The sequence below is a fragment of the Rhinichthys klamathensis genome, unplaced genomic scaffold (genome assembly GCF_029890125.1).
Source record: "Rhinichthys klamathensis goyatoka isolate OS25496 unplaced genomic scaffold, OSU_Roscu_1.1 h1tg000059l_1, whole genome shotgun sequence".
In the NCBI taxonomy this organism is placed as follows: domain Eukaryota; kingdom Metazoa; phylum Chordata; class Actinopteri; order Cypriniformes; family Leuciscidae; genus Rhinichthys; species Rhinichthys klamathensis.
The window spans coordinates 9,959,744-9,985,000 of record NW_026606604.1 but is presented as its reverse complement, the minus strand read 5'-3'; the positions used below and the strand labels follow the sequence as shown (position 1 = coordinate 9,985,000).

Below are 25,257 nucleotides of genomic sequence, written 5' to 3'. Positions count from 1 at the left end.
GGTGCGCCGGGTGCAAGATAGGGATACACTGACGCAAGATACACTGACGCATGTATCATTCCTATTTTGCACCCGCGCAAAGCAGGCTTTTCCCTCCACAGACACACGTCGGTAAACTAGGGAATGAACTTGCGCTCCCTGGGCGGGTCGGCGCAAAAAGGAGGCGTGTTTCGGCGCAAACATTCCCTAGTGCTATTTTGCAGTTCCAGAAAACAATTGCGCCACTGACCAGAAAAAACCTAGTCTAAAGTCAGTGGCGCGTTGCGCGTTGTTCATAATGCTATTTTAAGCGCGCATGCTTGGCCATAATGTAGCGGGTGAACAACGAGCATACACTTTGATTCTCTCATCAACACAGATGCAGCAGTTTTTATTTTTGCAAATCATACATTATAACAAGGAAAAATATTAACACATGAAGATGAGGGAAATCATTGTGGTGTCCATGAAGATGTAAAAAAATGTAGGCCTAAATCTAGCTTACACATTTACCCACATTTTTCAGGCTAATTGTAGTAATGACGGATCAGACCTGTTTGCCCAATAGTGGCAAGACACATATATGTATATAAGGACATCTGACAAATTAGTTTGTCCGTTATGAACCAGGAAAAACAAAAATCTCCCATCCCCATACAACGTCACTTCTCTGTCTTTCACTGCCCTGACAAGAACGTCGGTCTCCTCGGCTGTGAACCGCTCCTGGCGCGCGCCTGGTAAATCCGCCATAATAATAACAATCCGCCATGCAACATGCGCACCTGCTCTTAAAGGGTATGTTGGATGACGCTCTGATTGGTTTATTTCACGTTACGCCCAAACCACACCTATGAATAATGAAGCTATTTCAGACCAACCCCTTTTAAACTTGCGTCGGGCGCAAGAGTCATTTATCCCGCCGGTAAAATAGCAACAGCGCCCCAAGACCCGCCCACAAAGCTACTCGCGCTTCGCGCTTCATACTTGCGTTTCAGATCGTTAAAATAGGGCCCAAGGTATTATGGTTTGTTTGAACCGGATGATCTTTGTTGCAGTGTCGCTTTCAATTAGAAATACAACTTCATTTTCTGCTATGAAGCGGCTCTGCAAGGTGTGTTCATGTTCATGTCCTTGAGGTCGGACGTCCGCGGCAGAAGAAATGAACCGGAGAAGATTTCCACCTCAAAGAAGGCGGAGCCTCAGAGCCACACCTACCTATTACATCATCACCACCGACCAATGGAACTTCTAAGGTGTTTACCAGCAAGAGCGAACTTTCTGGAAGATTCACTTTGGCAATTAAAACGAACATAAAACGAACTTCATTTTTGCCAGATTTTGTTCGAAATGACGTCACACAGTACATCAGGGCTTTTATTATGCTTTAGTGTCTCTGGAGAGCAAGCAGTAGAGTGTACTGAACCTAAAGTGTGCCTAAATCAACTGAACACACAACGATAAAGTACATTTATGCTCCGTGATGGAGGTGACTCACAAATTTTCATTTTCTCCAGGCAGGTCATGTGTTGTAATCCCCTCATTGCAGTAGATTAAGGCCTTAAAATGGCATTTCCCGCACAATGAAGGATTTCACTCTTAATTACTAGGGAACGCAGAGTGTGCCTCATGGCCCAGATCACTCACTTTTGAGCATCCCCGTGCAAAAATCCATCTTGCGTTCGTTTATTTTGAGTGTGTTTAGCATTTGCCAAAAAAATCCTCTCAAAGAAGATGATAAGTTTGCTCCTCACAGTCACAACAATGTGTTTTACGTTGACTTTGGATCATCCTGCAGAGGGACCATCTGGATGAGCTTTCAGTCCATTTCCTGCGAGGAAGACAAAGCCTCATTCCACATTCAAATGGAACTATTCGAGTCATTTGTGAGGCAGCGGTGACTGGCCGGGGTTACGTGGGTAATGAAGCTATAAGAATGTTAATGTTGAATAAAGCTTCACAGCGGCAGCGACTCTCTCCTGGGCTCTGGATGCACTAGTACCTTGGTTGGTCTGAAACACACAAGATTTATGGTGTTCTTTTATCTGCTACTTGAATAATTGAGCTGAGACACCGTAAAGGTCATTCGGTGATCACCACAGCGCTTTATTTTATATCTGTGAAGCAGATTGCCGTATTTCGCTGGCCTTTTGTTATGATTTATGATTGAGATGTCTAGAAAATCTCCTTGCAGTCAAGAAGCAGAGGTTGTTGCAGGGGAGTGACGTATGATCTTCGATTTAAAAGGATTCATAAAACCTCTGTATTAAAGGGGTCATACAGTTTAGTTTTGTGGATTATTTTCATCCCTAAAGTGCGTTTATACTTAGTGTTTCTTGTTCTAAGTAGATTTATGATACAGTAAATTACTTGCAATGTTCCTTATCTGTGAGTCACTTTGGATAAAAGCATCTGCTAAATGTAAAATGTAAATCTAAAAAAAAATCTGCCATTGGTGGAACAAACAAAGTAGCACTGCCATGAACTCACAGCTTTTCCACAGATTTCATGCCCAAAAATGTACAGGCCTTTATATTATATCTTATTCTAAGTATAAAAATATATTTAAAGGTATATAGATATAAATATATATATATATACATACAGAACATTTTAAATATATTTACTTATTTTCAATTTCAATATAAATATAAAATAATAATTTCAATATATATTTAAAAAGATATACATTTAATCTATTACAGACTAATCTATTACTTATAGTGCACACATCATCTTTAAATATATTTTAAATATATATTATAAATATATAAAATATATTTAAAGGTATATATACTATATATATATTTCAGTATATCTTTTTTTATATGTTAATATAAATATATTTTTAACAATCTAATCTGTCAATTCTTGTAGTGCATACATCATCTTTATATATTTAATATATTTAAAACGATATATATATATATATATATATATATATTCATTTATTTATTATTTTTATATTTCAGTATATCTTTAAATATTTTTTTAACAATCTAATCTGTCAATTCTTGTAGTGCATACATCATCTTTATATATTTAATATATTTAAAAGTATATATATATATATATATATATACATTTATTTATTTTATATTTCAGTATATCTTTAAATATATTTTAACAATATAATCTGTTCATTCTTATAGCGCACACATCATCTTTAAATACATATTTATTATAAATATATAAACTATTTTAAAGGTCTATACATTTGATATAATATATAAACTTATTTATTTATTTCAGGATGTATTTTTACCTAAACAAACACATTTCCAAAAGTCTAATCTTTCAATCTTTCTAATTGTATTGCAGGTGAAGAAGATCAACAGAAACTTCCCAGTGAACCAGCAGGTGAGAGAACTGAATCTGAATGCTAGAGAAGGTGCGAATTGGACCTTGAAAGAGTGACAGAAAGCCTGCAGAGATCCAGATAAAGCCCTGAAAGAGCGAGTGGCTCAAGTGATCACCGCACTTGAATGAAGCCCCACGATGATGTTTTCTGACAAGAGCCAGTGTCCGTCCTGCGCTGTGACGCATGTCCCCTGCAGAAAGCCAAGAGTCGAGTTCACCGGTCTCCCCATCGCCTGATGTCGTGCTCCTCAAAACCACGTGGACTCACACAGACTGACAGAGACTTGGTCACAGTGTTTGATTTTAGTGCATGACCTCTCATGCAGGAGTGTTGTCACATTTTAAATGATCTTGAAGCTTTGAATTGGGCTTAATTATTTGACGAATGTTCGATTTGATGAATGTAAGGGGGGAAATGTGGAGTTTCTTCCTGAATATTCTGTGCAGACTAATTACTTGGAACGGCTTAGTTCTTCCGTCTCCTATTTGACACGTTCTTTTTGTGTTTTTCTGTCTTTTAGATCGTATATATGGGCTGGGTAGATGAGAAAGAACAAGATTCTGTTCAGGACCGAATGTACACACCAAAGTTTCTTGCCTTGAGGGGTTCGTCTCTCTTCAAATTCTCCGCACCTCCAGTGAGTTCTTCTGCATGCTTTACTGCATCAAGAGCCTTTCAGTTTCAGGCGCTGACTTTTATATGATTTTATATTTAGCATATGCTCGCAATATTTGTTCTACTTGGGGCATCATTGGCTGAAAAAAATGGTGAGAATTATGAAAGCACTTCAGACTCTTGTTGAAACTTTTGCTGAGTTGTTCAGTTGTTAGCAGTTCATTACACTGAAGAATTGTTAAAGAAATACTTGACCCAAAAAATGCATATTCTGTTATTATTTCGTCCCTCGTTTCAAACCTTTACTGTTTTTTGTGGAAGACTTACGAAATTGCGTCGTTTCACTGCCATTCACAAATCCTCTCCCGTGGCCTCATGGGATAGTAAAGTGTCCATCATACACACACTTCAGGATCTCACCAGAAGTAGTCGGTCATCCGTAGACTGTTTCTCGCATACTACTGTATATAGTATAAGTATTTGATTTAGGATGCAACGTTAGTCCTACATTTTCGTGTTTTATTCTCACAAAATTATTACATGACTTTGAATATAGCACTCAAGTCATATCGATTTCTTTTATGGAGCTTTTTTGTCCTTTTTGGAGCAAACCTGAACACTGGGAACTTTTGTTGCATGGGGAAAAGTTTCTTTAAAAATACTCCTTTCATATTCCATGAAAATGGAAATGAATATTCATAGTTTCTATTATAGTTTTTCAAGATGGCGGAACGACATGGAAGCCTCCATGGACTTACCCGTCCCATGTAATTAAAGATAAGAAATTCTTCGCTTACGAGGATAAGTCAGATCATTGGCAGAGGTCATTTTACAGCAATGAGGACATATTAATGAATAAAGACATTGATTTTAGCATTTAGCTAATAAAATACTTAAACTACACAGTGTACCCTTAAAATTAAATACAATAAGTTCTGAAGTACTAAAATTACTAATACTACAACTGAAATGCTATATATATACACTACCGTTCAAAAGTTTGGGGTCAGTGAGAATTTTATTTTTATTTTTTGGAGGAAAGAAATCAATACTTTTATTTATCAAGGAATAATTAATTTGATCGAAAGTGACAGTAAAGACATTTATAATGTTACAAAAGTCTTTTGAACTTCCTATTCATCAAAGAATCCTAAAAAAAAAAAAAACTGTACAACTGACAGACCAACAACTGTTTCAACATTGATAATAATAATAAATGTTTCTTGAGCATCAAATCCTCATATTATACTGATTTGTGAAGGATCATTTGACACTGAAGACACTGACACTGGTGATGCTGAAAATTCAGCTTTGATCACAGGAATAAATTACACTTTACTATATATTCACACAGAAAACAGCTGATTTACACTGGAATAATATTTAATACTATAACTGATTTTTGTTGTATTTTTAATCAAATAAGCGCAGCCATGGTTAGTAGAAGAGAATTCTTTTAAAAGTATTTAAAAGGACTTCCGGTTATGGCGGCCACGTGAAAGGACGCGTTTTGTACCGCTCTGCTGAACGTTCTTGTCAAAATTTCTTTAAAACCCTCTCTTTTGCAATAAAGCGGCGCGCTTATACACTCGTGCGGACAGAATAATGCCTAAAGCAGCAAAAGCTGGCCATGAAGTAAGCGAAAAATCAAAACAACCCAAGCTGACTGACTACCATCTTCGTGGTGAAGCGCAGAAGGCTAATGCTAATACTAGCCCGAGTCCTTGCTCTAATGCTAGCTCGGCTCTAATGGCGACGTCCGGCGGAGAAGATAAACAGAAAGCCCAGAGCAGCAAGTTGGACGAAATACTGTCTACTGTCAACTTCATGAAAACGGATTTTTCCTCTAGATTCGACAAAGTGGTGGAGTCCATTGACGGTCTGAGGAAAGAGATAAATGACTGTATCCGGCGAGTATCACAAACGGAAACCCGCATCTCTGATGCAGAAGATGTGATAGAAATCCTACGTGCTAAAGTGAACACACTGGAGTCCAATGAGAAAGTACTGGAAGACAAAGTTATGGACCTCGAGGCAAGATCTAGAAGAAATAATCTAAGACTGGTCAATCTGCCGGAGGGAGCTGAAGGACAGGACCCATGTGGGTTTTTAGAGAGGTGGTTACCGGAGATACTCGGCACAGGGGCAGTTGTCATAGAACGGGCGCACCGAATTGGACCTAAGAGGGACAGCAACACACCACCTCGCACTCTCATAATGAGATTCATCAACTACAAGGATAAACAGGTGATTTTTGCAGCAGCACGAGCAAAAAATGACATTCGGTTCCAAAATCAACAGGTACGGATGTATCCGGACACAGCTGCTGGACTACACCAGCTACGGAAGCAGTTTGATTCGGTTCGAACGGAGTTACGCAAACTGGGACTGCGACACGGAGTGGCCCACCCGGCCAAGTTGTTGGTGACTTATGAGGGTCAGACTCATTCCTTTACAACAGCAGCGACGGCGCGAGAGTTTGTGAAGAAAGTGCAGAAGGCGGCAGAAGAGGATGAATCACTTCCAGCTTTGGACTAAATCACACTCTTTCTTTATTTTTATATCAGTGAGTAACTTCCAGGTACATTATGTGGTAAACACCTGCCTTGGTTGAGATTTTTGATATTGAAATAACTCGAAATGTCTGAAGCTTTGAAGCGTGCTTTAAAGAGAAGGAGAGGAAAGAGGGAAGAGAAAAAAAAAGAAGAAAAAATTTAATTTAATTTTTTTTTTTTTTTTTTTTTTTTTTTTTTTTATTATATAGTGTGTAAACTTGTAGTGAAAAGAGAGTGGTTAATTGATTGTTACCAATAGCGAACAGCATCGGTAGTAAGAGTTCTGGTTTGGCTAGAGAAGAGTGGTTAGGCTGCTCCTCACTGTGTGTGGAGTGGTCGCATGCGATAGCGGGAGACATACTGTCGAGGGAGGGATTCCCATACGGGGAAATAATGAGGGGTTCGTGTTCAGGGTGTTGGATATACGTTCTCATATCCGGGTTGGTTACGCTTCTCCATGAAAAAATCCTATCTTATGAGGTAAATACTTATTTTCTGATTTTACAGTTTTGATACATCTCAAATGTCGCAAACACTGAACTTGAAGTTTGTTACGTGGAACTGCAGGGGCCTACAACGCGTTAAGAAAGTTAAACAAGTTATGACTAAATTAAAAGATATGGATTCTAAGATAATATTTCTGCAGGAGACACACCTTATGGAGGAAGATGAGAGAAGGGTTAGGAGGAGGTGGCGGGGAAGTGTATTTACAGCAGCATTCACATCTAGAGCAAGAGGAGTTATGACTCTGGTCCATGATTCCGTTCCATTTCATGTAAAAAATGTTATTAAAGATAAGAAGGGCAGATATTTAATAGTTCAGGGATCTCTATTATTAGAGAACTTAAATTTGGTTAATGTATATGGTCCTAATTTAGACGACTCAGGGTTTTATCAAGATTTATTCCTTTTACTTTCAACACTACCAGGGCGCTATGTGATTGCAGGGGATTTTAATTGTACCCTTTACCCAGACATAGATAGATCCGCAGGAATAGACCATACGCATAACAATTGTAGGATGACTTTACAAAGTTTTATAAAAGATTTCAGATTGCTGGACGTCTTTAGGGAATTGCACCAACAAACCAAAGTCTATTCATGCTATTCAGCAACATTTCAGACATACTCAAGAATAGATTACTTTTTAATTTCATCAGAACTACTAACCAAAATTGAAGATTGTTTATACGACAGCATAGTAGTCTCAGATCATGCACCTTGTTGTCTTATATATAGAGACGACAAACTTACTAGTGACCCACCTAGATGGCGCTTTCAGCATAAATGGCTGCAGGATGAAGAGTTTGTTAAGTATATTGGACAACAGATTGAAGAATTTTTTCAAATAAATACAAATCAAACGTCAGCGTGCGTGAGATGGGATGCTTTTAAAGCGTTTCTTAGGGGGCATATTATTAGCTACACGGGCAACAAATCTAAGAAAGCTAGAAGGAATAGGCTGGAATTAGAAACTAAAATCAGGAACATTCAGGAAAGGGTTTACCAAACAAATGACACAGATTTAAAAAAAGAGTTGCTGTTACTAAGAGCTGAATATGATAAACAATCTAGTTTTAGGGCTGCGTCTAGTCTTTTAAGATTAAAACAGTCATTCTATGAACAAGGAGATAAAGCAGGGAAATTATTAGCCTGGCAAATTAAACAACTTGAATCAACAACACCAATTACATCTATTAGAACACAGGAAAAAACGCTCACAGATCCTAGAGATATTAATAAGGCTCTTAAAGACTATTACCAGAAGTTATATGATTCCCAAGAAAACCATGATGGTAACGACTTATATTTTTTTTTGAATGCGCTAAACATTCCAGTTATTTCAGATGATTCGAGGGTTAATTTAAATATAGAAATAAATAAAGTGGAAATATCACGGGCAATTGATGGAATGAATTCTGGTAAGCAAGCAGGACCAGATGGTATTCCCATTGATCTCTATAAAAAATTTAAAGATAAATTGCTAATACCTCTACTAGATATGTTTACAGAGGCATTCGAAAAAGGCGAACTTTCATCTTCCATGAATCATGCCCTAATCACTTTGCTGCCAAAGCCTGGTAAACCCCCTGATAAATGTGAAAACTTAAGACCTATTAGTCTACTAAATTCTGATCTCAAGATCATTTGTAAACTTTTAGCAATGCGGCTTCAAAAGATCATGCCGGACATAATAAATAGGGATCAGAATGGGTTTATAATTGGAAGACAAGGTTATCATAATGTAAGAAGAGTTTTGAATGTTATTTGGTCTAAGGAAAATACCCAAGATACCGCGCTCCTATCGTTGGACGCAGAAAAGGCCTTCGATAGGGTCGAATGGCCCTATCTTCTTCATGTTTTGGAAAGGTTTGGATGTGGAACGAACTTTATTAAATGGGTCAAAATACTCTATAATAACCCGACGGCGGAAATCATGTCAAACAAGTTATTTTCAGAGCCAATTAAAATTAAAAAGGGTTGCAGGCAGGGATGTCCGCTCTCTCCCTTGCTATTTACGCTAGCAATAGAGACTTTTGCAACAGCCATTCGCATCCATCCACAAATTTCGGGAATTACGGTGGGGCCCACGGAACATAGAATCTCTTTGTTCGCGGATGATGTCATCTTATTTTTGACAAACCTCAAGACGTCAATCCCGGCGGTAGTAAAAGTGATTCAGGAGTTTGGGAAAGTTTCAGGTTATAAAGTAAACAACACTAAATCCTCTATTCTCTTATTAAATGCATCTGAAAGGAGCAATCCTATCTGTGAGATTACTCAATTTAAAGTAGTGGAAAATTTTACCTATTTAGGTGTCCAGATTTTTCCAATATTGAATCAGGTTGTTAAAACTAACTATGAGAATTTAATGAAAACAATAAATGATTCAATTAATAGATGGACAACCATGCCTATATCCGTAATAGGAAGAGTCAATATTCTAAAAATGAATGTACTGCCAAAGTTACTCTACCTTTTTCAGAATGTTCCGCTGCCACCTCCTTCTGAACTTTTTACATGGTTGAAAAAAATTACTGTGGGCTTTATATGGAATAATGGGAGGCCTAAGATTCGTCTCTCCTTACTCTATTTACCATTCGATGGTGGAGGGCTAAAGTGTCCCAACTTTAAATTCTACTATTGGGCAACACAGTTAAGGACTATCATCTTTTACTTTTCAAACAAAAACAATCCACATTGGGTCGAAATGGAGTCTCATGATTTAAAATTATCTCTCCCATTGTTCATGTATTCTGACAGGGCAAAAAAATTACGGAAACAAACTAGAAATCCAATACTAAAAAATATGATTAAAGTCTGGCATGATGTAAGTAAATCTTTCAAAGAATCAAATTTTTTGTCACAATTTAGCCCAATATGGGGCAACCAGCTCTTTGTACCAGGAAGGGCAGATGCATCTTTCAAACGATGGGCATCTGTAGGACTTAAAACAATTAATGACCTTTATCCACCAGAGTCCGATATATTTATGTCCTTTGAAGAGTTACAATCTAAATTTAAGCTTGATAAAAAACACTATTTTAAATACCTCCAGTTGAGAAGTTTTGTGAAAGCGAATCATAGTAGTCTAAGTAAACCTCCTCTTACATCACTGGAAAAGTTGATGGTTAAAAATAAAGTGAGAAAAGGCATTATTTCTGATTTTTATAATCTATTGATCTCCACGGTAGCAGAGAATTCGAGGGATAAACTTATGTCATGGAATGTGGATCTGTCATTATCGATTGGAGAACAGGAGTGGGAAAGGGCTTGTGTTAAAACCCATACCATGTCTATAAATAGCCGTCTTAGAATGCTACAATATAAATGGCTCATGCGTGTATATATTACACCTGTACAACTAAATAAATATAATAAAAATATACCGGATGTATGCATAAAGTGTGGCTCTAGAGGGACTCTAATACATTGCATGTGGGAATGCAGGCAAATAAAAATCTTCTGGGAGGAGGTAAAAAATTTAATTGAGAAAATTACTTCTAAACAGATAGTATTGGACCCAAAACTGTTTTTAATCGCTTTATACCCAGACAAACATAATTATAGTAAACCTGAATGTACTTTTATAAATATAAGTTTGTTGTCTGCAAAGAAATGTATAGCTTTGTCTTGGAAGAATGTGAACAGACCCAGCGCCACCCAGTGGTTAAAGCAGATGATGTCCAGCCTCCCCTTAGAGAGAATAACATACATTAGGAGATCTAAGCAACATTTATTCGATAGGATTTGGGGACCTTTCATAGACTTTATTAAGGACTTAGATTTGACAGATGATTCTTTGGACTTTTGAGACAAGAAAAGCTTAAATTGTGGAGCTACAGGTTAAGTTTAAATGTCACTTTAAATAAAAATGGAAAAATGTATACTTTGAGATAAGATTATAGGTTATACTATGTTTTTATTTTTTATGCTTAATGTCCTATGTTGAAGAGAGAAGCGTTGTTCACTGTATTAGTTTTTTTCTGCTTAATTCCTGCCTTTTAATGGGTTTAAATTCATGTAATGCAGTCATTATGATCGCATGGACAAATTTGTATTAACAAGATTGTGTTTGTATTTACATGAAGAAAATATTAATAAAAATATCTTGGCAAAAAAAAAAAAAAAAAGTATTTAAAATCGTACCGACCCCAAACTTTTGAACGGTAGTGTATATATTAGTGCTGTCAAATCGATTGCGATTAATCGCATCACACATATTATATAAACAAAAACTCTTATAATAATATATATATATATACATATAAACAAATATAATTGATTCATCGATTTGACAGCACTAATATATATATATATATATATATATATATATATACACTCACCGGCCACTTTATTAGGTACACCTGTCCAACTGCTCGTTAACACTTAATTTCTAAGCAGCCAATCACATGGCGGCAACTCAGTGCATTTAGGCATGTAGACATGGTCAAGACAATCTCCTGCAGTTCAAACCGAGCATCAGTATGGGGAAGAAAGGTGATTTGAGTGACTTTGAACGTGGCATGATTGTTGGTGCCAGAAGGGCTGGTCTGAGTATTTCAGAAACTGCTAATCTACTGGGATTTTCACGCACAACCATCTCTAGGGTTTACAGAGAATGGTCCGAAAAAGAAAAAACATCCAGTGAGCGGCAGTTCTGTGGGCGGAAATGCCTTGTTGATGCCAGAGGTCAGAGGAGAATGGCCAGACTGGTTCGAGCTGATAGAAGGGCAACAGTGACTGAAATAACCACTCGTTACAACCGAGGTATGCAGCAAAGCATTTGTGAAGCCACAACACGCACAACCTTGAGGCGGATGGGCTACAACAGCAGAAGACTCCACCGGGTACCACTCATCTCCACTACAAATAGGAAAAAGAGGCTACAATTTGCAAGAGCTCACCAAAATTGAACAGTTGAAGACTGGAAAAATGTTGCCTGGTCTGATGAGTCTCGATTTCTGTTGAGACATTCAGATGTTAGAGTCAGAATTTGGCGTAAACAGAATGAGAACATGGAACCATCATGCCTTGTTACCACTGTGCAGGCTGGTGGTGGTGGTGTAATGGTGTGGGGGATGTTTTCCTGGCACACTTTAGGCCCCTTAGTGCCAATTGGGCATCGTTTAAATGCCACGGCCTACCTGAGCATTGTTTCTGACCATGTCCATCCCTTTATGGCCACCATGTACCCATCCTCTGATGGCTACTTCCACCATGTCACAAAGCTCTAATCATTTCAAATTGGTTTCTTGAACATGACAATGAGTTCACTGTACTAAAATGGCCTCCACAGTCACCAGATCTCAACCCAATAGAGCATCTTTGGGATGTGGTGGAACGGGAGATTCGCATCATGGATGTGCAGCCGACAAATCTGCGGCAACTGTGTGATGCCATCATGTCAATATGGACCAAACTCCCTGAGGAATGCTTCCAGCACCTTGTTGAATCTATGCCACGAAGAATTGAGGCAGTTCTGAAGGCAAAAGGGGGTCCAACCCGTTACTAGCATGGGGTACCTAATAAAGTGGCCGGTGAGTGTATATATATATATATATATAAACTAATACAAATGAGAGAAACACATAACAAAAATACTGAAACTGAAATTAATATGAAAACTGAAAAATGTAAACTATTTTAAAATATACAATAATATTATACAAATAATACCATGGGATGAAATTAGGATGAGTACATAATGACAGATGAACAGTTCAGAGGTACTATTTCTTTAAAGAATTGCCCATTTTCCCTCCTGAGCAGTTAACGTCCACATTATTTGCTTCAGTTATTATCGACTTTATGAAATCCATTATTCTGTTCAGCCGCAGGCTAAATCACCTAACCTGATGCTCTAACACCTCCATTCAATAAAGCCAAATCTCCGTGCACAATCAGCAATTAACTTAAACGCCGTCATCATAATTCTGGGAAATGATTTGGACTAAAACATGAATGATAATCTGAGAAGTGTCTCATTAAAGGTAAAAATGGAGATAACACTGATGACTCCCCCTGTATTTCACATCAGATGGTTCAGTCCTGATGAAATGAGGAATCGCTGTAGTTGTTGCTTGTAGATGTTGCCACTTAATTCATTTATCCTGACGAGATCGAGACATCAAAGAGCTTCATCCAATCTGCCATTAATCGTAATTTGAAGGTGGAGTGGGAGGAAGATCAGAAGTTTGGACGTGGAAACCTATTATGGGATACGCAGATGCAGAATTACATTGGAGAGAACTTACAGCGCTCAGCAGTTTGTACAAAGGCTCTCTCGGGTTATTGCAGCTTGTTCAGATGTTCTCCGCTCAGGGCAATAAACACTTGACATGATGCCTTTGAGGACGCATTGGGTAGAAAGTTCGATTTCAAAGCATTTTCGACATGAAAAGAGTTCAGGTGCACAAAGCTAATTTTGGTTAAGATGGTTTTGGATGTTCGTTGACCTCCAACATGAAATAAACAGTGTTCAGAACTTATTGCTTCCGTAATCTGATCCACATTTCGGAGTAACACAGGACATTCAAGCAGAAGAAATGACTTGATATTAGCAACTGGGAATTTAGTGGATTTAATAAGGAGTCTTTCTAAAATTGAAAGGCATTTCATAATTTATTTTATTGGCAGTTACATTGTCGAATAAACAAGATCAAAAACATGCGAAAAGAAACAAAAAAGGGTTTATTATTACATTTATTTATTAAATTAGTTATATTTATCCAAAATATTATTTATTAAAAAATATTTATTAATATATTAAGTATAAAGGTCAGTATTGTTATTGTTATCATTATTTTTTGTTAATTGCTTTTACATGTATTTATTAATTAATTATTTAATTTTTTTAATCATTTTTTATTATTAGATTTTATTGGACAAACAATAAATAACATGCCCTGATGAGTCATCCACAGTAAGAGAGAGTGTGTGTGTGTGTGTGTGGCCTGGTAAACCCTACATTATGGGGACAAAATGAATCCACAAAGATGGCAGTATTCGAAATCCTTGTCCTTGTGGGGACATTTTTTGGTCTCCATGAGGAAAACAGCTTATAAATCATAATAAGTGATGTTTTTTGAAAATGTAAAAATGCTGAAAGCTGTCTGTGACGGGTAGGTTTAGGGTAGGGTTAGTGTAAGGGATAGAATATACACTTTGTACAGTATAATTATATCTACGGAAAGTCCCCATAAAACATGTGCGCGTGTGTGTGTGCGTTTGTTGACTCAAGCAGTCTGTTTTTGACTGGTATTCTGACATTTGAAAAGTCTGCTCTGAGCCACTTGAGTCTGGAGAAAACACTCGTGAGTTCTCTGTTCCATCATGATCATCTTCACTGGCCTTCGGGTATTAGAGGTTACTGCAGATGCTCAGCGTGAGTCATTCTCCTTCACGAGATCTCAGGGGGGTTTCACTCGTTCGTCGGCGAGCAGGACTTTGTTTATTTCATGTAGCATTTGAATCATCCCTTTAGGGACACAGTGAGTTCTCTGACTGAGCTGAATAATGAACTGTCTGTGACTTCTGGAGACTGACAGCAATCTAAACTCCTCCAGGTCACCACCTGGGACTGGACCAGAGCCGAGAAGAGCTTCTCCGTCTACGAGATCATGTTCAAGATACTGAAGGTAAGTTACAAGTTGAAGTTTCTCACATTAGAACTGACACTGGCCTTACAAATGAATACTGTGATGGTATCAGATATTTAATAGGTGATAAATCAGTGTCCCATCCTCCTATAGGTTCTTGTTCTGTGGTTATTTATTGAGTAATAACAAAGTCCCTTTAAGGCAAGTCATCTCACTTGGCGGCCATCTTTGAAACGCCTCTCGGGCAGCTATTTCAGTCATGCAAGTACCTCCTATTTTTTTAATGGGGAAACGTTAAATTCTCCAAAGCTGTTCAACCAAGCTTACGATTAAAATTTCATGTTTGAAATTACCAGTGAAATTTAACTACTGTTTCAAAATTTTTGTTTCTAAACACTCAAATCATGACATTTTTCAGGCTGGACCAGCCAATGCTAATGTGTGGTCATAAGCGTGGACTATATTAGTGGAGTAATGTAGGGAATAGCAATTTTGGAAACAGCCCATGACAACCAAGGAAACAAAACTGAAATGAAAATCAAAATAAGAGTCCTTGAACAGAGTAAACCAAACTGGCCGTGACAGCACAACAGCTTTTGTTCTTTATTTCTATTATTTATTTTTATTTCACAAATGAGAAAAGGGTAGCACCACCAGTGACAATAGTAACCTTGGATGTACATTTTTTATATTTTCAAAATACAAGTTTTGACACCAATGACAAGAAATCAAGGGACAATATATATATATATATATATATTTAAATTAATTATAATACAAATTCCTTATTTTGTTTAGATTTTTGCATGCTAGTGAAAGTTCAAAAATAAGCATAATAGCTTAAGTAGCATAATCTTATTCTTATTTGCATTTAACATCACATACACTACCGTTCAAAAGTTTGGGGTCGGTACGATTTTAAATACTTTTAAAAGAATTCTCTTCTGCTAACCATGGCTGCGCTTATTTGATTAAAAATACAACAAAAATCAGTTATAGTATTAAATATTATTCCAGTGTAAATCAGCTGTTTTCTGTGTGAATATATAGTAAAGTGTAATTTATTCCTGTGATCAAAGCTGAATTTTCAGCATCACCAGTGTCAGTGTCTTCAGTGTCAAATGATCCTTCACAAATCAGTATAATATGAGGATTTGATGCTCAAGAAACATTTATTATTATTATCAATGTTGAAACAGTTGTTGGTCTGTCAGTTGTACAGTTTTTTTGTTTTTGTTTTTTGGATTCTTTGATGAATAGGAAGTTCAAAAGAACAGCATTTGTTTGAAATAGAATCTTTTGTAACATTATAAATGTCTTTACTGTCCTTGATAAATAAAAGTATTGATTTCTTTCCTCCAAAAAATAAAAATAAAATTCTCACTGACCCCAAACTTTTGAACGGTAGTGTATGTATGCTTTTATTTAGGAACAAATAGAAAACTCAACAAAACAAAAACTACATTTACAGCATTGCACATTTGTTAGATCTCGCACTTTTTTAAATGAATATATATAATATATAGGTTAGGTTATACATTAAAGCATTTTATATTCACTATTTGAAATCTCTTTCATGTCTAAAATATAAAAAAACAAAATGTATTATGTTATCTACGCTTCACCATTCTAACCAAATTCCTTATTTTAGGACAGTGAGCTGGTGGACAAACGAAAGCACTGCTTCAGTGTTCAGACGGACTCTGGAGAGGACATCTTCTTCAGCGTGGAGCTCGAATGCGAGCTGCTTCTGTGGGAGAAAGCCTTTCAGATGGCCACGTTCTTCGAAGTGGAACGAATACAGGTACTGAACCTCCCAAAAGCTAGCGCGATCTAAACTTAATTGCATTTTACTCCAATTTCAGTGGTGAAGTTGTGTCTCTATCTTCTTGGCACGGTAAACAGACAGAGCTGAGATCAGATGGAGGCGAATTAAACTGCACCTGCCAGACAATGTTGGCCGCCATCTGAACAACGCAAACTCTGAGTGATTGAGGCCTTGCCAAAAGAGAGATTAAGTGTGATTTGCTAATCAGTACTAGAAGGAAACACATTGTTCAAAAACGCATTATAAAAACAGTTTTGTTTGGAGACATTAATATAATATAATCCTGGGTTTAACTTTTTCCCTTTTTGTTTTATGAAGGTCACATTTAAACACATTTTTAACAGTACTTGTCAGATGTCGTTTAGATTTGGTTGTTTTGCTCTTGTCCCTGATCCAAACTTTCATACGTAAATATGAAAATCCACCATAAAAAATATGAATAACATTTTTGAAAACGATACAATGTGTAAAACATTTAAAATATTTAAACTTTTCCGTTTTTAATGTGTGAAAATGATGCACATTGAAATGTACAGGTTTTTTTTTTTTTGTAAGTAAAAAGTTTGAGATGAATTAAAAGGCATAATGTATGAAGAAAAAAAATAACACTTATGAACAAAAAAATTTTTTTTTTGCCATAGTTTCCAATTAACCTGTAATTGTATCAAAATTATGCAGTGTTAAAAATGTGAAACAGTAGGAATTTTATTTTTTATATTTTTTAAATTGCTAATTATATGTAGGTTTAATTTAGTTCTAGTTTTGATTTATTTCTAGTCAACTTTTATTGCCAAGGCAACATAGCTGATTTTAGATAAGTTTTTCAACTAATGTTTATATTTTATTATATTTAAGCTTTATTTCAATTAACAGAAATGTTTTACTTTTAGTTAACGATAAGAACCATGGTGTGAAAGTATTATTTAATTATGAGGACATAAAATGTTATCTGTAAAATTAGCCTTGTTTGCAATTTCTTTCCAAAAATATCCCAGAATACTTGATTAATTACAATAAATAATTTGAGATTTAGTGGAAATTCTATTTAGCTTCTGTAATTCATGTATTTACACTGTTGGACATTGTAAGTAGACAAATTGTGAAAAGTCTTTTAATACTGTACGTGTTCTTAAAGTCCACTGGATCAAATGTGTCCATAGTTGAAGAAACACACACTGATCCATGTAGGATCCAATTATGTATATTTCAAATACATTACATAAAATGCAAGTACGGCATTTACAGTCCCGTAGAACTGAAGCAAATCTATATTCCATATTCTAGCAAGACAATAGCAGGACCATTTCACATTCATGGAAAACATGGTGGCGCAAATAAAATCGCTGCCAATTTGTCCCAGTAAACCAAACTAACGCAGCGCCCGTGCCTCGTGCCAAAAAAACAACACCGCTTGTTTATTTTTCTCCCAAAATAATTATGTACGACACTTATCATCCTAATTAAACATTTACGAGATTGAGATGTTTGTGTGTGCCAGTCTGCCTCGTGTCTGATTAACAATGCCAAGCATCTCCTGTTTCAGTGTAAAACATACGCTTGCATTGTGGACAGTCATCTCATGGGACTCACCATAGATTTCAGCATGGGCTTCGTGTGCTTCGACGCCGCGTCAAAGGTGAGAGGGAAATATTTCATCAATATTTATTTTACAATTTTGTGTGGGTCACACCTCAAATGTCAAATTTGAAGCCATTGTGTTATTTTAAAAAGAATTTGACTGTTTAAAAGTTTTCACACTATATCATAATCAGAAATGTTTCTTGATCAGCAAATCATCATATTAGAATGATTTGTGAAGGATCATGTGACACTGAAGACTGGAGTAATGATGCTGAAAATTCAGCTTTGATCACAGGAATAAATTACATTTTACAATATATTCAAATAGAAAACAGTTCAATTGTAATAATATTTCACAATATTACTGTTTTTACTGTAATTTAATCACATAAATGCAGCCTTGGTGAGCATAAAAACTTCCAAAAACATTTAGAAAATCGTACCGACCCCAAACTTTTGAACGGTACTGTGTGTTGCTATTTAGTTTGTTAAATAAGGTCATGCACATAAACTCACATCTTTATGATTGTAAGTCCTTATTTTTCAACTTAAAAAAACCATAGCAGCTTCAAAATGCACTTTAGAAGTATGATTTATGTGGTAGAACAAAACATCCAAGTCTCATGTTCACAACACTTATTTTAATAATAATAATAAAAACTATTCTAAAAACACATTAGAAAATCATGTAAAAGCAACAAAAAAAATCCAGTCAAATAAACAAAAAAAGTTGTAATAATAAACAATAACAGCTTAATGGGCAGTATGAACATTTAAAAAAGTTATTTATCAAACTTTGAGTAGAAGAGTCTATAGAGTTATTAATATGCATAATTGAAACCTTCATTGCAGGCAGTGCTGTGGAGATATAAATTCTCTCAGCTTAAAGGATCATCAGATGATGGAAAGAGTAAAATCAAATTCCTGTTCCAGAATCAAGACACAAAACTTATTGAAGCAAAGGTAAGTTTACCCACTCTATTGGCTTCATATTCGGGTTATGAAAGTACAAATTGTTTCTCACTCTTTAGCATTTTCATATAGCAGGGATATCATACGCTTTATGGTAACCTCATTTCTTAGAAAACTTTTTGAAACGTCATAATCTCGCAAGTGCAAGAGAAATAGCTGAAGGAAGCAGATAAAAATAAAGTGCGTTGATATGAATTTCCTGTTTGATTATTTCCCGCCTGTAGGCTGTAAGTATAAGCACTTTCATGCACCGAGTTTGATTTGATTTCTGCTTGAGGCTGCCTCCTTTTCTCCAGCAAACCTTCATGATCATCTTTTCCCCCCTGATGCTTCCAGGAACTGGAGTTCTCCAACCTCTTCGCGGTTCTCCACTGCATCCACGCGTTCTTCGCCGCCAAAGTGGCTTGTTTGGATCCCATGTTCGTGAGCAGCCGAAACGCCACCATGGCCCCTGTGGTGTCCACGACCTCCACCCTAACCGCCCCACCACAGATATCCAAGATCAAATACACCAGCTGACAGACTCCAGTGACGTATCCTCTCCTTCCAGACAGTGAAAAGGTAGGATGAGAGGAACTAGCCCTGACAAACAATTGACACACAGTGGAAGTCCACTTTGAAATGGACATTGAAACCCTCGCTATGTTCTCCGGATGGGAAACTCAGACTCATGCGAACGAGCTGGGATATGAATTCTGAACATTTTAGCATTATGTTTGCAGTTGAAGATGTTCCTGGATCGCTTTCAGCTGCTGTTACCGGGTCATTAGAAAGTTGGACTCCTCCCCTTTGATATTGAGCCATATCTGTTTGCATTCAAATGATATGAACACTTCTTTGTGTGTACTTTTAAAATATTATTCAATCTGGTAAGCGACTGGAATGAAGGTGTTGTGAAACTGCCATGAAGTTCTTGAGCCTCTGTTGATTTTTTTCAAAATAGTAATTTAGTTAACCACCCCGACAGCAACATCGTGTGCCAGATGTGGGCCGGATCTGGGCCGACACTATGTTGTGTTCTGGGCAGAGTAATACCAGCCATCTTAAACTTAAATTTATAGTAATTAACACATTTTCTGAATGTTGGTTAGATATCTACAGAATACCGCACATGACATGCGGACAAAAAAGATATAAATATCCTGGCAGCGAATTAAGAATTTATTCCCACAAATTAAGAATTCGTTCCCTCATTTTAGTACACTTTGGCCATGTTTAACTAATTCATTGCCTTGTTTTAATTTAACTAAAACAAGTGAATGAATTATACAACGTGGCCATGATTTAGTAAAACAAGGGGACGATTTATTGTATCATGGGCACAATTTACTTAAAGGGTTAGTTCACCCAAAAATGACAATTCTGTCAGTAATTACTCTCCCTCATGTTGTTCCAACCCCGTAAGACTTTCGTTCATCTTCGGAACACAAATTAAGATATTTTTGATGAAATCTGAGAGCTGGATCACTCCTCTATACTAGTCCATAGGCTTCTTCAGGGATTGAACTTGCCGGCCTCGAAAAATTATTAAAGACATCGTTAAAATAGTCCAAGTGACTACAGTGGCTGAATCTTAAGTTTATCATGCGACGAGAATACTTTTTGTGCGCAAAAACAAACAAAAATAACGACTTTATTTCAACTATTCATTTCCTTCTCTGTGGGCCTCCAGTCAGTTCACTAGTGTAATAGCGTAAGCTTCTGTTGTTGTACGTCACACGCATCACGCACATGACCAGCGTCGGCCAATAGTGAGCCTGCGTGTGACGTAGCTCTACGGAATCACACTACGTTAACTGACTAGAGGCCCACAGAGAAGGAAATGAATAGTTGAAATAAAGTCGTTATTTTTGTTTGTTTTTGCGCACAAAAAGTATTCTCGTCGCATGATAAACTTAAGATTCAGCCACTGTAGTCACTTGGACTATTTTAACGATGTCTTTAATGACTTTTCGAGGCCGGCAAGTTCAATCCCTGAAGAAGCCTATGGACTAGTATGGAGGAGTGATTCAGCTCTCAGATTTCATCAAAAATATCTTAATTTGTGTTCCGAAGATGAACGAAAGTCTTACGGGGTTGGAACAACATGAGGGAGAGTAATTACTGACAGAATTTTCATTTTTGGGTGAACTAACCCTTTAAAACGAGGAAGCGAATTAGTAAAACGTGCTGATATAATAGCAAGTCGTGAGAATGGATTGTTAATTCGTGGCCAAGAATACTTTTTGTGCGCAAAAACAAACAAAAATAACGACTTTATTTCAACTATTCATTTCCTTCTCTGTGGGCCTCCAGTCAGTTCACTAGTGTAATAGCGTAAGCTTCTGTTGTTGTACGTCACACGCATCACGCACATGACCAGCGTCGGCCAATAGTGAGCCTGCGTGTGACGTAGCTCTACGGAATCACACTACGTTAACTGACTAGAGGCCCACAGAGAAGGAAATGAATAGTTGAAATAAAGTCGTTATTTTTGTTTGTTTTTGCGCACAAAAAGTATTCTCGTCGCATGATAAACTTAAGATTCAGCCACTGTAGTCACTTGGACTATTTTAACGATGTCTTTAATGACTTTTCGAGGCCGGCAAGTTCAATCCCTGAAGAAGCCTATGGACTAGTATGGAGGAGTGATTCAGCTCTCAGATTTCATCAAAAATATCTTAATTTGTGTTCCGAAGATGAACGAAAGTCTTACGGGGTTGGAACAACATGAGGGAGAGTAATTACTGACAGAATTTTCATTTTTGGGTGAACTAACCCTTTAAAACGAGGAAGCGAATTAGTAAAACGTGCTGATATAATAGCAAGTCGTGAGAATGGATTGTTAATTCGTGGCCACGATATACATTTTTTCCCCCTGCATGTCATGTACGGGCTCTGTAGGTATATCCAATATTGCCAAAGCATAACCTGTTATCCAGGTTGAAAATGTTCGTTTTTAATCCAAACAAAACAAATCAACATAAATCGAGCATCAATTCTCACAATGTTTAAATTTGTAGAAAAACTCAATGCTATTAAATGGACGCCCGTCTGACTGCCTAGAGAAACAGACTGGAGAATGTGGGATAATGTAATTATTTTCATATTGTACCTATTTTGATACTTTATTAAAGCTTCGATCATGTAACTGAAGATAAGCTGGAATTGACATGACTATGATGCACATTTGAACTTTCTCAAGGGAAGGACATATTTGCTAATAAAGGAAACGCTTGACTTTATTTTTTTTTAATTGTTATCCAATATCTAAAAGATATATTAGTGCATAAACTGGTCATTTTTGCAGTCAAAATACATCTAATAAAGTCAACATGAAATTAAAACTGACCTTATTTACGGTTTCCTGTGCATGATCCATCAGATTGTTTTTGTCTTTATACGTTGGTTATTGTCATCTAGACTGTGTGGGCTGTTAGTTAAAATGTTGTAGATAAATCCTCTATTATATGTAATGCAGCCTAAAATCTTGCCAATATCAACTCTTTCCCCGCCAGCATGTTTTTAAAATCATTTTTAAGATCATTTTTGATCATTTTCACAAAACGTTCATGGCGCCCAAAATATAACGCGTATAACAGTGAAAAAATTTCCGTCAATGGCGGAAAACCGTTGTCTCATATATGACGGAAATTTACGTCAATGGCAGGGAAAGAGTTAACACAATAAACACTGGTTAACATTGATAATAATAATAATAATAATAATACATTTTATTTGTATTGCACTTTACATTTTAGCAATCTCAAAGTGCTACAGACCATATAGTAATATAATGTTATAAAGGTTACTGCAAAAAAACAATTGAATCAATTCTGTAATGCGCATTTTTCACAATCAGTCAATTCCTGATTCACTTTTATGTGGTTATATATGTGGTTTCATGTTGACTTTAATCATAACTTCTCAAAACTCTGTACATATTTAAGGCTGCTGTCATTTAACGCATGCTAGAATCACAAACTGACATGTAGGAATAAGATGTGTGTTATCTAGCATTATGGCCAAAGCTTTAAATTAATTTACTCATGTTAAAGTACTGTATGTAATTGTACTTAAAAAATACAATACCTTTGTCAACTACCAACTTAATTGGGCTCAAAAACGGTCCACAACAGTCCACAGTGCGTCCCCCCCCAACCTTTGTAATATTCCCGCCTAAAAATTAACCCTTTATTGGCCACCATGCTGCCACCCCAAAGTTAATGTAGGACCCGACATATGGAATAATAAATGTGGTTTTACTGAGAAGCACTTTTGCGCCATCAAATCAATCTGGTCCTAACCCTGATTTTTGTCCTGATGTTGAGCGTTTAGTCTATGCAAAAGAGAGATTATTGACCCCAAGCTGGGATGTCTTTGGATAAAGATGGGACTGGAAAAGCAGAGGCTGAAAAGCATTCTTTTATTTTTTAGCAAACTATGATTTGTTTTAATAAAGATGTATAGTTAATAAAGATTTTATAATGTGTGACCTTGTCTAATCTCAATTATTTGTGTGTGTGTGTGTGTGTGTGTGTTCTGAGGTTTGTGTTCGTCACCAGTAGCGCACTGTACGCACGCTACCCGGTTAAAAAAAAATGTGTATACAGTATATATATATGCCTAATATATATTAATTAAATCATGTATTTTTGTAACTACTGTACATTTCAGAAGTTCTCGTGACACTAAACTCCACATGACAAACACAAGCATAGTAAAAACAGGTTGGCTATAAATATATTTAATGAAAAGATGGTTGAGAAACAAAGCATCAAATTACAGTCAGTGATACACTTGTGAAAACAGACACTCGTGTGTCTTGACAGGGACCGTCTGTGGAATTAGACCTCATGGAACGTTCTAACAACACCCCCAACCTCATTGGACAGATTCACCTTGCTCTTATCTCGAGACACGGTCCGGTTTAAGCTCTTCAGGGCGCGTTTACACGACAACTATAAGTAGCCTAAAAACGGAAAAAGATTTGCCTTTTATTTTTTTCTCGTACGGGCGACAATGTTGTCAAAACAATCCCCGTTCACACGGATGTTAAAAACGCTGTTATGCTGCCCGGCCAGTAGTTAGCGATATCACTTTGTAGCGAGAAACATGCGCATGGTGTCACCGTTGACACAAATTAGCATTTTTGTAGTTTACACTGAGACGATAACTGGTTATAGTTTTCAATAACTTACACTTTGATAGCTGTTTTCAAACGTTTGCGTTTTCAGGCCCCCAAAATGTCGTTGTCGTGTGAATGAACAGCCAAAACATAGAAAAGATTTTCCGTTTTTAGTTTTCACCATCACCATTTTCAACTAAGAACAGAAAACTTTATGCGTTTTGACTGTTCATTCACACGACAACGGCGTTTTGAAAAATATGAAAAAACGCTTGAAAATATTTCAAGATCCTCTCAGAAGAGTTTAAATGTAATAAAATATTACACTTAAATGGGTCATCCGGCTGTCTTAAAACAAATTTTTTTTCTTGAATTTCTGAGTTATTTTGAATTTAAATGCTGTTTTGAAAAGAACATTTGTGCTGGTGTATGTATAATGTACCTTAAGCTGTAAGGACAAATATGAATAATCATTTTTACATTCTCCCTGTTACCATCATTTCATAAATAATAGGAGATGGGCAATGACTTAAGGTGCTTACAAACCCTGTGTCTTTATGCAAGTGTACTTATAAAAAATTTTAGTCACATTTTCTTTTAGGAAACGAACAAAAATATTGATTACTCAGGGGTGTATCCAAAATTTTAGCAAATCTTGGTTTATAGCTGTGGCATTACAAAAGCTATTTAAAATGAATGCGTCCCACCCTAATGTCCTGTATTAAAACAATGTACATCAACAGACAAAAGATACCCGTGTTTGTCAGGCCATTTCATGGAGTTATTTTGGGTTAAAAAACAACAATAAAAATGTATTCAGTACCACCCTGAAGAAGCTACACAATAGATATTTATACATATTTCAGAAGAAAAAATAACATCATGTGTGGCCCCCATAAGCGTCAATGACTTTTTTCAGTTTTATGATGGTTTTATCAGGGCCTCAATCGCCCTGAGCGGGATCTCAACATCCCATAGCCATTGTGGGGAAGAACTCATACGTGCAGAGCATGCTGGGAAACCAAAGAACATACAGGACCTGAAAGAGGATTTTTGTGGGACGAACCAGAGATGCACAACTATAACAAAAGATTATGAACACTAATAGAGGCGACACACAATAATTAAGAGCCAAGTGTGTGAACATCTAAAAGAATCAT

At 36.6% G+C, this 25,257-nt stretch overlaps 1 protein-coding gene across 4 annotated transcripts in view; it reads left to right on the top strand.

Annotated features, from left to right (window-relative positions):
- sntg1 (syntrophin, gamma 1) overlaps positions 1 to 19,612 on the top strand; it is an 82,896-nt gene extending 63,284 nt beyond the window's left edge. For all 4 annotated transcript variants that reach the window (XM_056249315.1, XM_056249316.1, XM_056249314.1 and 1 more), the window contains 7 exons: positions 3,298 to 3,336; positions 3,858 to 3,974; positions 14,577 to 14,648; positions 16,261 to 16,413; positions 17,981 to 18,073; positions 18,871 to 18,981; positions 19,327 to 19,612. In XM_056249315.1, the coding sequence (XP_056105290.1) occupies positions 3,298 to 3,336; positions 3,858 to 3,974; positions 14,577 to 14,648; positions 16,261 to 16,413; positions 17,981 to 18,073; positions 18,871 to 18,981; positions 19,327 to 19,509 (768 nt within the window). In that variant the 3' untranslated portion in view covers positions 19,510 to 19,612. The remainder of the gene's footprint in view (positions 1 to 3,297; positions 3,337 to 3,857; positions 3,975 to 14,576; positions 14,649 to 16,260; positions 16,414 to 17,980; positions 18,074 to 18,870; positions 18,982 to 19,326) is intronic.
- Positions 19,613 to 25,257: the final 5,645 nt, after the last annotated feature.